We start from the raw sequence: 14,537 nt of genomic DNA, 5'->3' as shown, positions 1-14,537 counted from the left end.
TAATAGCCTACTACACCAAGGAGCAAGCAACTAATTCTTCATTCAATACATTTATAATAGGCCTACCAATTTGTATGGCAGCCTACCAAGGCACACAGGGATAGTAATAAAACGAAATAATAATAATAATTATTATTATTATTATTATTAATATTATTATTATTATTATTATAACGATAATAAACAAGCTAGGACTAAATTATTAATTTGCCTATGCAAAACCTTGACTGACATAAAGTCAGGTTTTATCATTATTTATTAGCCTACATGTCCGTTGGTTGGTAGTCCTGACCACTGGTCCTGACTGGATAATGTAGGCTACTGTAAATGCACAGTCTGGTTTGGCAACATTATAATCAGTTGGCACCAGACATTCTCAGCTCAGCTGTGTCTCCATTATGCAGCAATGCAGCAACAGGTATTTGATTAACATTCCTGACTGCTACCTCTGCCCTCCACTACTGTATGTAGCCCAGGACAGCCTATGTAGGCTACAGGCTATGTAGGCTGCAGGCTATGTAGGCTGCAGGCTATGTAGGCTGCAGGCTATGTAGGCTACAGGCTATGTAGGCTACAGGCTATGTAGGCTACAGGCTATGTAGGCTACAGGCTATGTAGTTCTACAGGCTCTACACAGGTTTTGGGTCAGTCTTTTTGGTCATCCTCCCTCTCTCCTTCTCTCTCTCCTTTCTGCTCTCCAGGCCTGAAAGACGCACACCTCTGCTTAAAAAAGGCGAAACACATCGGTAGATTATTTTGTGTTTAACAAAGGAGAAGAGGGGAAACCAACTCCCTACTTTGTATAAATGTTGTACCTGCCGTTTCTCACCATGAAAACGGACAGTGCCTTGCATACTTTACTTTTCCATTTTGGGATTTTGAAAATGAAATAATTATTTGTTTTCATTTTTGTCTTGTTTCTGAAAAGAAAATAGAATGACCCAAAAACTACACAGATGCTTTTGCCCATAATAATGTATAATGTGAATTTATCTATGCTGTAGTGTAGGCTGTATGTTTGCTTTGCTAGCGGCGTCTCGTAGCGTACCGCGAGAGCTTGCGGTGAGTTTGGTGCGTTCAGTTTGGTTCACTCAGTTGCAGCGTGTGTGATCCCTCATCTGGCGTTGTGGTTAAATCCTTGTGTTGTTGTGTTGTGGTGATGTAGTAGCTTTAGCCAAATTAGCTGTAGCCTCTTAGACAGCGTGACCTCATTCCCATTTGGAGAAGTCACGCATGTTGGCAACAAACTGACATTTCAACACACAATCATCGCTTAAGTTCTATTGTAAAATGTATCGTTTTGTGCTTAAGCTGTGCAGTAGAAATACAGGCAACACCATACATACTGTACGTCTTGTCTACATTGGAGTGAAATGGAATAATTTCCATTTTAGTGCAATATTATGTTTTGATTGTTGTCATAATGAGTGAGCTTTCAATGTATGCCTTTAAGTTACTATTAATGTAGATTTTGCATAATGTGGTTATCAATGTGTAACTAATGAAAGTACAGTGATTGTGGGAATGAAAGAATAATGCTTTGTCTTGTAGGACATCTAGTGTAGTGGGCATACCCCCCCCCCCCCCCCCCCCCCATCCTCTTCCCCCATCTGACTCCAAACATGATTTTATGACATGCTGTTACTAGCAGTGTTGGGGGTAACTCAATGCAAAAGTAACATATTACATGTAATATATTACTTTTAGAAGTAACTAAGTAATACAACTTATTACTTATAGGATTTCAGTAATATTATACCAGTTACTTTGTCAAGTAACTCAAGTTACAAATTCAGTAAAAAAAAAATCAAAGCACATATTTAAATTAAGATACAATCATTTCCTAATCAAACTGTCTGTTTTCATGCAAATAACCACTATGGATGACAATAACAAAGGAAAAGAATAACATTTAGAATTTTGGATTGTTTACACTGACTTCAAGGCGGTTGAAATTATTTTTCAGGATGGTTCCGGGGCGGCGATGTCATTCTGCTGCTGCTGTTGTTTTGGTCAAAGTAATGGAAAAGTAGTGTAATAAGTAACGAGTTACTCTACACAGACAGTAATATTGTAAAGTAACTTATTACTTTCAAATGAAAGTAACTAGTAATATGTAGTATATTACATTTTGCAAGTGACTTGCCCAACACTGGTTACTAGTAAGTCTGTTCAGAACAGAAACGGCTACATTGATTAAGCCCTGAAACATACTATACTGTTGTCCTGCAAGCCGGCTGCAGTACAGAGTAAAGGCCTAAACATGGTCGTCCGTCAGAGCCTCGCCCCGCCCTCCCCGTGTGACGGCGGGTGGAGCGCCGTCCTACGGGGAGGGGGTGCCGTCGGCTGACGGGGGCTGCTCGAAAATGTGACTTCACGGCGACGATACGTGCGTGACGTCAGCTGCACGAGAGTTGTGATTGGCCGTTGCCTTGGCTCATCGTCGTAAAGTCGCCTTTCAAAGCATGACGTTAGATTATAACGAACTAGTTGTGTGGCTTAGCCTTCCCAAATGTTGAGGGTCGTTTTTTTAGAATTTAATACATAGAATTGGGAACGTTACATTCAATTTCATTCAGAGTGCCTGGCACACAATCTCCGCCATTTTCACACGGAGCTTCCACAGGAGGGAGGGTGGGAGGAGGGAGGGCGAAGTGGCGTCCGAGCATGTAGGGCTCGCTGGCGCCGCCAGACGGCGAGACGGCTCCAATTCGAGGCGGACGGACGACCATGTTTAGGCCTTAAGCCCACAAGATGCATGTGTGTGTGTGTGTGTGTGTGTGTTAGAGAGGAGGGGGGGGGGGGGGTTGAGAGAGATGGAGAGAGGGGAAGAGAGCATGTGCGCATGTGTGTGTGAGAGAGAGAGAGATGAGCATTGTGTTTGAGAGAGGGAGAGCAATTGAATGAAATGAAAGGCAGAAAGAGAGATGGAGAGAGGGAGGTGGAGAGGTGTGTGTGTGTGTGTGTGTGTGTGTGTGTGTGTGTGTGTGTGTGTGTGTGTGTGTGTGTGTGTGTGTGTGTGTGAGAGAGAGAGTGAGAGAGATGTGTAGAGAAAGCGAGAGAACAAGTGTGGTGCCTGAGCACTTCCTGGTTTCAAACCGAGGACGTCTCATTTCTCTAAAAACACACTTCCTTGTCTTGTCTCTTGAAAGGATTCCCCTGCGTCTCTCCGTGCGTCCTCAGTGGGAGGGCCTTAAGAGGCAAGTGGGGGAAACGTGGATGCAATTTAGGAGACTTGAGATGCACCCTCCCGAGTTTCACTAGTCGGTCAGCTGACGCGGGTCACGCCCCCTATCTGTCGCTTTGTAGGGGAAAGCTGAAAGGGGCGGGGTCAGCCGTGGTAAAGGAGCGGTGGGCGGTGACTGCGCACAGCTGTGTCATTTCCTGGTCTGTGTGAAGAAGTCCTAATTGGGTAAAGAGGTTGGAGGCTACCTGTGTGAGCAAACACAGATAAAGCTCCTCGTATCTACTCTCTTGGCCTGCCTTCTCACTCCACATGTGCTACCAGTATATCCCAGGGCAAGGCAAACGCACCAATCCCACTTGGCCACATTGTTGTTGTTTCGAATGGGAGTTTTTTCTACTGTTTCCGTTTAGATGTTGTCTTTTATCTTGTATGTTTTTATGTCTCGAGGACTTACAGATGCAAATGAGCTTTTAGCTAAATCTGACATATTTACTGTTATCATATAGATCAGGGGGTCCCAACCTTTTTTGTGCCGCGGACCGGTAGATAGATGGAAAAAAAAGTTGCGGACCGGTTGTCAATTTTAATAATAATAATAATAATAAACATAGGCTTGCAACAACAGGTATCGATAGTATCGACAAGTATCAATACAAAAAAAATTAAACGGATACAATACTCATTTACAACAGTATCAATATCAGCAGTGCTTCCTCTTAATGAAAAATCAAACATGCTACTGATTTCTTCCTCCCTGTCATTGGTCGGTATCTGTTACTTCAACAAGCTCAAAGTGTTCTGATAAGCTGATGACTAGAGCAGGGCTAATCTGCTGTGTAAGTGCAATGTTTTTAATTGGTGTTATCAGGCCTAGATTATGGAGAAGCGTGCATCTGTCCATCCATCTGTCTTTGTTTATTTTTTATGCCTCTTGAATGTGTTGTCATCCCCCCCGCGTGGTATCGAAAATGATATCGAGTATCAATATTTTCCTGGGTATTATTGATATCGAAGAGTGCCAGTACTATCTATGTGACATTGTACACAATCTTGTTCGTTGGGCAAATGATATTGACCTTTGCATTGCTTACCACTGTGTGTGGTAAACAAACCCTTTGTGATGATTCCTTCCCCCCTATGGTTTGGCCTCCTCCTCTTCCTCCTCCTCCTCCTCCTCCTCCTCCTCCTCCTCCTCCTCCTCCTCCTCCTCCTCCTCCTCCTCCTCGTCATGGCCTGTAACTTGTCCTGGCAGCGCCTCGCGTGATTGGCCGAGTCTCAGCTTGGAAGCCGTAATCAGCCGTCCTGTACACAGCTTTAGCACTGTACAAAAACACAATGTGCTGTTGTAAGCCCAGCTGCTGGCCTTAAGGTAGAGCAGAGAGAGAGACTGACTGACTGACTGACTGACTGACTGACTGACTGACTGACTGACCCCCCTCTCAAGACAGTCCAATCGAAAACAGAATCTCTATAGGCCTATTTTACAATCATGCATACAATCATCATTACTACAAAAAAATATTGTGATAAGTTTGATCAAAATACTAGTTTGTCCACTTTGACCAACAGCTTTTCTTTCCCTCTTGTCTCTCCATCCCTGCTCCTCTCCTCCTCTCCTGTTCCAGAATAAGATGGCCCCTAATTCCATCCACTGGTTTCGGAAAGGCCTCCGTCTCCACGACAACCCGGCGCTACGGGAGGCGGTCCGCGGGGCGGGCACAGTGCGCTGCGTTTACTTCCTGGACCCTTGGTTCGCCGGCTCCTCCAACCTCGGCGTCAACAGGTGGAGGTAAGCACTAAGCACACTAAGCAGTGACTGGATTGGCTTTAACCCATTGATACCTGATGCAGTATTTGCGTGTTTATCCCTCATTTGTGTGTGTGTCCCTTTAAATACGTGCCACGCGGTTCGCGGTCTTAAAGGGATACACACACAAATGCTGCATCAGGTATCAATGGGTTAAGTGATTGGTTTAAATGCATAATATAGATTGACAGTTAAACATGAGTGGTGATTGGGATGATTGACAACACTGGAGTAATGGAGACTCGGGGATTGTAACACAGGAAATGTGTCAAAACAAATGATTATCTTATATATTATAATAAAATATAAAATATTCAATCTATAATAGATGTAAGGCCAGGAAGGATGTCAATAACAGATAAAGACACGGTCATGTACAGTGTTCTTCTCAGAGTACAATACAGACAGATAATGAAATGCACTTATTATGATGCTGTGTTCTGAGGAGCAGCACTCTCATCACAGGCAAACACATGAGGTCACAGGATATGAGAGATTAGTACATCTATGAGCTCATAGATTGGGCCTGATTGAACCAGATCGATCGAGCAGGGCAGCTGTGTCATGTTATAGATTATGGGTGAGTTGGCGAGATAGATGGATAGATCAAATTCAAAACAAGAATTAAGATTCAAGATTCAGTACTTTTATTGCCATGTCAATAAGGTAATTGGAATTTTCCTTAATGGAACTACTATGCGACTTACACATACATCTTTGTGTGTGCAAAATACCCAAAAGCCAGATTGCCAACATTGACTGATCAGAAATATTTGCCTCCATTTTCGTTGCTTTTAGCTCGATTGAATTAAAATTAGCCTGACATGGTTTTGAAAGCTGGCAGGCTGGGGGGGTTACATCACCCAAATCACATGAGTAATGTTGCTGTTACAATGTTACAATGCGTTAGCTCAAATGCTAACCATTTCATGTATGTGGATGCAGTATGCTAAGGCCATCAGTGGCAAGTTCCAGGATGTATATAGTCAAATAACAACACTGATTTGGGTGTTCTAACCTAGTTTGTGAGTGTATTATCCAAGCTTTCTAGTCGAGTACAATCCATTAGGTATTTTGTATTCGTACAAAAACACCTATTTGTTTTTGTTTTTTTGCTTCTGGCGGCCCGCCTGCAGTACCTCCATGGCCCACACTTTGGGAATCACTGGTATACTTTTCAAAACAAAAGCTAACGGAAAACATGGCCACAGTAGTACCAAACATGATTGCCCCATCATTCACAGGCACATCCATTCACATTCAGGGGCTGGAGTGGAGGCAGACAGTGAAGTGGACGTCTGTCACTCCGGTTTAGACAATTCTGATTATTACATGGCAGCCTAGGAAACAGTGACTCATACATAACAATGAGCAACTGACCTGCTGGGAGATGAAACTGGGGAATGGACACACACACACACACACACACACACACACACACACACACACACACACACACAAAATATTGATTCTCGATGCCATTTTCGATACCACGGGAAGGGGGGATGACGACACATCAAGAGGCATAAAAATAAAGTTAGACAGATGGACGCACAGACGCACACTTCTCCATAATCTAGCCTGATAAAACTTTGATTTAGACAGCAGATTAGTAGCTCTAGCCATCACAACACGTTTAGCTTGTTGAAGCAACAGATACCCAATGATAGGAAGGGGGAAATCAGTGATTTTTCATTAAAAGAAAGCACTGATGGTATCAAAACTGTTGCAAATGAGTATTGTATCCATTCAATTTTTTTAGTATTGATACTTTTGATACTATCGATACCTGTTGCAAATGAGTATTGTATCCGATTCAAATTTTCAGTATCGATACTTTTTGATACTATCGATACTTTTGACAACCCTAATATGCATATGTATATATATATGTTTTTGTACGTGTGAGTCCACGTGAGTGAGTGAATCTATTTGTGAGCTGTCTCATGGACCCTCTGCAGGGAAGGAGAGCCTGGATGTGTCTGATGGTCACTGCTCGCTGACCCGTTCCTGCACTTACCTCTATTTGTAGACGACAACGTAAGGAATAGTCAATAATAAGCCGGTGACACACAGTGCCGCCCTGCTGATAGTGAAAGTAAAGATAAACACAGAGGAGCAGCCCTGTGCTCCATGCTCCATGCATGTCCTGTTTCAAACAGGACATGTGCTCCATGCACATGTCCTGTTTCAAACAGGACATGTGCATTGACACCTTGAGAGAAAACATTGCGGTAAATCTTTGATTCATGGGCTTTTCCAAATGTTTTGGAAATAAAGAAATGCATAACTTTTTCAAATTCACAGTGTTTACATGTGTTTTTCCAGTGTGTACAAACTTTGATTATCATAGAAATGTGTTTTTTACACACATCATATCGACGTGTATAATTTTGCCGTTTTGACCGGTGTGTTAGGCGGCGATGCCATTATTTGGTTTTAGCTGTTTGTTTGTTTTGTAGCTTTTTCTGGGGTAGCTAGATACTCGCGTCGCCCCCATGTTTTCTGAACACAACGCAAGGATTGAGGCGGGAGCACAGCTGCACTTTAGTTCCCGGCGGATGTCGTGGGTGACGTCCGCCCATAGCCTGGACCAGAGCCATGTAGATAGAAGAGTCCCGACATCTCCATTCACTCCAATGGACCAGTTTTTTTACTCTCAAGACTTCCAGGAAGTAAGGTCCTGGATTAAGCAGCACTGTCGAGTTGCAGCGAAATAGACAGCTTGTGTTGTTCTCTTAAAGGGTTTTCCCCCCCTTGAATCAAATTGTACATTATCAGCTTTATTTTAGCATGCAAAAGTAGCGCGAGACCCATTCCTGGCTGTTCATTGGCTAATGAGTCTCGCATTTTGGTCCTCCGCTGACGCCACTCTCTCTCTAGAGCAGGGGTTCTCAAATGTTTTTCAGCCAAGGACCCCTTACAAGATAGAAAATATACCGGGGACCCCCTCATTCTGATTTGTGATTTTGGGCTAAGCTTAATTGTTTCCACGGTAACGTGCTTGACTTTTAATTTGATAGGTTTGTTATTAGAATGTAATCCATGAACCATTTTAGATTTAAAGCATAAACTATTTTCGTTGAACTATGACGATTTTGCAGAAAATATATATATACAGTATATATATTTTTTTTATTACATTACATTTACATTACGTCATTTAGCTTTTGTTTTGTCCAAAGCGACTTACAATATCACAATTTGTCAACAGTACAGAAAACCACTATGCAACACAATCAATGACAGCCAAGATATTTTGATAGACTAGCACCATGTAGGAAGTAGTTTGAGAAGGAATAAGTAACATGTAGCATTTTTTTTTTTTTTTTTCCTACCTGAAAACTTTTCGCAGACCCCCTGGCAAAGTGCCACGGACCCCTGGGGGTCCGCGGACCCCCATTTGAGAACCACTGCTCTAGAGGACACTAGCCTGGACGACACGGAACGAGGTTCTTCCACCCAGACTAGATTGGCTCCTTGAAGAGCTCAGCAGCAGAGCCACTCAGAGCAGAAGCAAAGCAGTTGTTACTTTCAGCCTGTCGTTATTGATTCAGATGCTTTGTGCTTGGAAAGCCTGTCCTTATTGATTCAGATGCTTTGTGCTTGGAAAGCCTGTCCTTATTGATTCAGATGCTTTTGTGCTTGGAAAGCCTGTCCTTATTGATTCAGATGCTTTGTGCTTGGAAAGCCTGTCGTTATTGATTCAGATGCTTTGTGCTTGGAAAGCCTGTCCTTATTGATTCAGATGCTTTGTGCTTGGAAAGCCTGTCGTTATTGATTCAGATGCTTTGTGCTTGGAAAGCCTGTCGTTATTGATTCAGATGCTTTGTGCTTGGAAAGCCTGTCGTTATTGATTCAGATGCTTTGTGCTTGGAAAGCCTGTCGTTATTGATTCAGATGCTTTGTGCTTATTGATTCAGATGCTTTGTGCTTATTGATTCAGATGCTTTGTGCTTGGAAAGCCTGTCCTTATTGATTCAGATGCTTTGTGCTTATTGATTCAGATGCTTTGTGCTTATTGATTCAGATGCTTTGTGCTTATTGATTCAGATGCTTTGTGCTTGGGAAGCCTGTTGTTATTGATTCAGATGCTTTGTGCTTGGGAAGCCTGTTGTTATTGATTCAGATGCTTTGTGCTTATTGATTCAGATGCTTTGTGCTTGGGAAAGTATGCCTGATTTGCTCAAAGGCAATAATAACATTTTGCGAGAAAGACGGCGCTCTCTCGTCTGGAGGCTACAGGTACAGTGTGTCTTTTGTCTGCAGACGTGCTGCCACGGATCACAAGTTTGTGAATTGGGGGGAATGAAGTCCACATGAATCGAGGTCAGGATGTTTTCCGTTCACAAAACGATCAGCGGGTGACAGATTGAGGGTACGCGTGTGTACGCACTACACGCACACACACACACACACACACACGTGAGCTCCTGGTGCTGGGTCACACACGTGCGATGTCTCATGGCCGTGGTGCCTGGTTTGTGGGTGGTTATGTCATTACGCCGGCTTCCGTCCGCGTAACACGTGAGGGCGACTTCATTCAGGTTTGTTGAAAAGTGGGTGAGACGAGATTCAGGCGTCCCAATTGACAAAATGTCTCTCATCCTCCATCCTCTCTGAAGTCTGATGGATTTATGAATGAGATGCTGTCGTTTCCTGCCGCATCTCCACTGAATGTCTCTGGGAAAAGCTTTGACTTCCAGGTCAAAAGCCCCCTGACCGCACTCATGTCAACACCAGTGTTGTAGTGCTCCAGTCCAGGACTCCGACTCCAGTCCAGGTCTCAGACTCCAGTCCAGGTCTCAGACTCCAGTCCAGGACTCAGACTCCACTTTGAGTCCTGGACCTATTTTCAAGACTTGTGACTCGACTTGGTCTTGAGCACTGATGACTTGACTGATGACAAAAAAATAAAATAAAATAATGTTTGTTATGATTGACAATACATTTCCCCAAAATAAATACATTACAGTATAAATACATCAATATATAAAATAAAATAGAGATACCTGTTTTTGCAAATTAACTCTTTTATTTATATATATATATATATATATATGAGCTGTTGCAAATAAATGCCGTGAAAAGTTGGTCCAAGTCTGAGGAGTTTGTGCGGTCCGCTGGACTTTTAGTCTAGTGTTGGTTTATTTCTTATTCAATATATATATATATATATATATATATATATAAAAGCTCCTCTTGCAGGCAGAGTTTCTCTCCCTCTATGTCAGAGGTGCCCAGATTCTTTCATATGAACGGCCATAAGGCATGTTGACCTCAGATCATCTGTGGTGATCTGGGCTCAGCAGGATGACCTGTCACAGAACCCGCTGAATAATCCTCTGAAATCAAACCCAGTCTACTGTTAAATCCACCTGAAAGAATCACAGCAAAGCATGTGTTTAGTGTTGTCTTCAGTGAGCATTCCTATTGGGATGTACAGGGGAACACTGCTTATTAAGCTTAAGAAATGTACGTTTTAAGTTATTTCCCCCCTCCTCAATCTGATTTTTAGGGGCATTTTGGTCCTTATCAAGGATGGTTTTATTTTAAAAACTGTATAATGTACAAAACAAGTAATAGTTCTAACAAATACAGACACTTTTAGCAGCTACTCCAATGATTTTCAAGCTCAACTCTTCCTCATGCAGCATCGAGACAGTTTAATTAACCATGAAATAAGACATTTGCTTTGCATAATTATGCAAATAAACACTGAGTTTGTACCATGCAGATTTAAAAAATATATATAAATATTCTCCGACTGGTGGAAACTGTAACTTGCAGAGAAGGATCCCCTACTCGTGTAACTTCCACGCCTTACTTGAGTTTTATTTTTTAACCATACGGTTGGGTTGTTTTGTTGATGCAGTTGCTTGGTGTGGGGCTGGGGGATCTACATTCTCTTTCTACTGCTTCAAGCTGCATACTTGGTTGTTTTCTGATCAAAATTCATGTCATCTTTCCGCTTCGGACGTCCGGTAAATAATTAGCAGGCTAATCAATGAGTCTAAAATGATAATTGAAAAAAACAGTTGGCGATTAATTTTGTGTCGATCTTAGCGTTGGTGTCGGCCTCGGTGCTCGACATTTTGGCTGCGATGCCCCAATAAATGTGCGTACGAAAGGCCAAAGTGGCCTCGGCCTAAAAGTGACTTAATTCCAGGCTTGCCCTGTTTTGATTTAGAGGATCCTTCTAAAATATGCGATCGTTCTGTGCGAGCCGCTGATCAGTACCAAAGAGCGTGGAAGGAAAGAGACGACACTCCGGCCATTTTTGGAAACAGAAGGCGCCTCGCAGTGGTCAGCTGCGGTAGCGCTGGCCCCTATAATCAGCCTCTCTAAACAGTAACTCAACAAGAGTTGAACCTCGGGTCCTTTTCATTAGGTATTTATCTTGAAAAAAATAAACAAAGAAAACGAAAAATTTTGCTTAGTTTCCACAATATGGTTGTTGTTTTACATCCCTGCACTACACCACTTCAATCAAGATTTGCAGTACGCCCAGAAAAGATGTGAATCCCCAAAGTTTAGAGTGTTCTCCCGTTGAGTTACTGTTTAGAGAGGCTGATTATAGGGGCCAGCGCTACCGCAGCTGACCACTGCGAGCCTGTGCGAGGTTCTTTTGGCGCTGTCACGCTTCCAAAAATAAAAGATGGCGGAGGCTGCTGGGCGCTGATGTTGCAATGGGGCAATATGGAGCTGTCATTTCTTTCCATAAAAGTTCTTTGTCAGTACGATGATGGGATTTAATGACGGGCGACATAACCAACAGCAAAGAGGTCAAGGGTCGACGCCACGGCAACGGCCAATAAAAACAACAGATGGAGCACACGACGGTCCCCGGTGTCTCGAGTGATCGATCGGCCGCAGCACCAAAGTCCAATTTCCTGCCCTCAGTCCTGATTATACAGAAGAGTGTTATTCTGTTTGGACAGCGAGGGGGAGAACGTGAGCACAGAGCCTGAAGCAGATGTAGGTTAGTGTACCGTATCAATCTAGCACAGAGCCTGAACCAGGTGTAGGTTAGTGTACCGTATCAATCTAGCACAGAGCCTGAACCAGGATGTAGGTTAGTGTACCGTATCAATCTGCTGACTTATATGATCGTGACCCACATGTGGGGAGGCACTTCCTGTGACGCACACGCGCAAACAGGAAGTGGACGCAGAGATACAGGTGTACAGTATATATATCTGCTCATGGTCACTCACTATAAGATGCTCCGAATACGGTACATACGATCGAAGGTATTAGTACATGCCATTTGGCCAACCGATGATGATGTGCTTTGAGTTCAGGAAAAATGAAATTATGATAATAATAATAATAATAATAATAATAATAATAATAATAATAATAATAATAATAATAATAATAATAAACTAAAAGATAAAGCAACTATTTATATAGCACTTTTGGAGAATTTCTTTTTTTACAAAGTGCTACAGAGAAAATAAATACAGACGGAAAGACAAAAAATTAACTCTGTACAATTTTGTGTTGTGATTAGCATTTTTGGTGAACCCACTTAGTTTTAGTTAGTTACTTAAAGTTCAACCTGCCTTGCCATCTTCTACTTCGGTTTGTGATTGCCTACATTTCCCAGAATGCCTCTCAACAGCCCGCGGAGAAAGCAAGGCAGCTTTATTTGTACGTCGCCTTTCATAAAGTCAGACAATTCAAAGTGCTTTACAGAGTAATACAAAAATACAGCAGAAGATTGAAAACCCATGTAAGTACAAGTACAAAAGATAAAAGACTTATAAAAAGATCAAACTCATATAAAAGAACAAGCTAAATGCATTGCAAGAATCAAATTAAGTAAAATAGAAAGATATTCCTAAAGGAAACAGAATCGAGCGGTGTTATTCCTTGATAATGAGTAGTCCTTCACTGGTGGTGACACTGTCAAAAGTCCAGTCTGCTACGACAGTGATTCCCAAATTGTGGTCCGGGGGACCACTGGTGGTCCGCGAGGCTCCACCTGGTGGTACTCAAGAGCCTTGCTGACTGCCATCGGCAAACGACAACAACAACAACAACAACAAACTACAAACTTAAAGTTCATGTTGGTATCTGCTGTGGGAAGTGTTACTTTGACAAACTTGTTCGGTACATAGTACATCATACTTGGTGTGAAAAGTTTTGGAACCTCAGACAGACAGGCAGGTAAGGTAAAGTCAAGGTAAAGTCCCACTGATTGTCACACACCTGAGTGTGAGAAATTTGTTCTCCGCATTTGACCCATCCCCTGGGGGAGCGGTGAGCGGCCGCGCTCGGGAATCTCGGCCGGGGATCGAACTCACAACCTCCCAGTCTCAGGGCGGACACTCAAACCACAAGGCCACTGAGCTGGCAGACAGACAGGCAGGCAGGCAGGCAGACAGACAGACAGACAGGCAGGCAGACAGACAGACAGACAGGCAGGCAGGCAGGCAGGCAGACAGACAGACAGACAGACAGACAGACAGACAGACAGACAGACAGACAGGCAGAGTGACCGCCCACAATGCTTCCTTTGAAAGCTGAAGGAAACGGGGGCTTGTTGAAGCTTGTGTGTGTGTGTGTGTGTGTGTGTGTGTGTGTGTGTGTGTGTGTGTGTGTGTGTGTGTGTGTGTTCTCAGGAATGAGGTTAGCAGGCTAAGAGAGTGTGTCGTGGTGCAGTGGAAGACTTGAGTGTGGTTATGTAGGCCAGAGGAGTTATACAGTTATATAAGGTCTAAGCAGCACACACACACACACACACACACACACTACACACACACACACACACACACACACACTACACACACACACACACACACACACACACACACACACACACACACACACACACACACACACACACACACACACACACACACACACACACACACACACACACACACATACACACACACACACACACACACACACACACACACACACACACTACACACACTAGAGGTTTCCTATGCAGGACTAGGAAGCCTGGAAAAATCATGTGGTCTTCTTCCTTGTTATCATCAGTGGGAAGGCGTTGTTGTCTCAACGTGATTGTTGCGTTGGAATCATCGATGTGTTTTCCTCCTCGTCCTCCTGCCAGGTTTCTCCTGCAGTGTTTGGAGGACCTGGACGCCAGTCTGAGGAAGCTCAACTCACGCCTCTTTGTGGTCAGGGGCCAGCCAGCCAACGTCTTCCCACGCCTCTTCAAGGTCAGCACAGAACGGACTCGCCTCGATCAGCTGATCAGGGGCCGGTTGCACCAACTGGTCTTACACTGGTCTTAAGCTAAGTTGGTCGTAACTTTACGACCTACAGCTACGCCGGTTGCACCAAGACGACTTAAGCCTTATTTTCACTAAGACCAGGCGTAACTCCTACGCCTCGTCAGGAGGAGGCGTAGAGCCTGCCTGTAACAGAGATCTCCGCGGAGACCTTTTTGACCGTCATCGTCGTAACATCGCCAGTTCGCCCTCTTTGAAAGCACGACGTTAGATTATAACTAACTACTTGTGTGGCTTAGCCTTCCCAAATGTTGGCGTTAATTCTTTTAGA

At 43.4% G+C, this 14,537-nt stretch overlaps 1 protein-coding gene across 1 annotated transcript in view; it reads left to right on the top strand.

Annotated features, from left to right (window-relative positions):
* The window catches only part of LOC310794776 (cryptochrome-1-like), a 31,391-nt gene that overhangs the window by 674 nt on the left and 16,180 nt on the right, over positions 1-14,537 (top strand). Inside the window, exons 2-3 of the mRNA XM_083656813.1 lie at positions 4,813-4,976; positions 14,086-14,194. Coding sequence (XP_083512939.1) covers positions 4,819-4,976; positions 14,086-14,194 — 267 coding nt within the window. The 5' untranslated portion in view covers positions 4,813-4,818. The remainder of the gene's footprint in view (positions 1-4,812; positions 4,977-14,085; positions 14,195-14,537) is intronic.

Source organism: Poromitra crassiceps, assembly GCF_964638095.1.
Source record: "Poromitra crassiceps genome assembly, chromosome: 20".
Classification (NCBI taxonomy): Eukaryota; Metazoa; Chordata; class Actinopteri; order Beryciformes; family Melamphaidae; genus Poromitra; species Poromitra crassiceps.
Note: the sequence above shows the minus strand (reverse complement) of the source record. Positions and strands in the feature narration are given on the sequence as shown.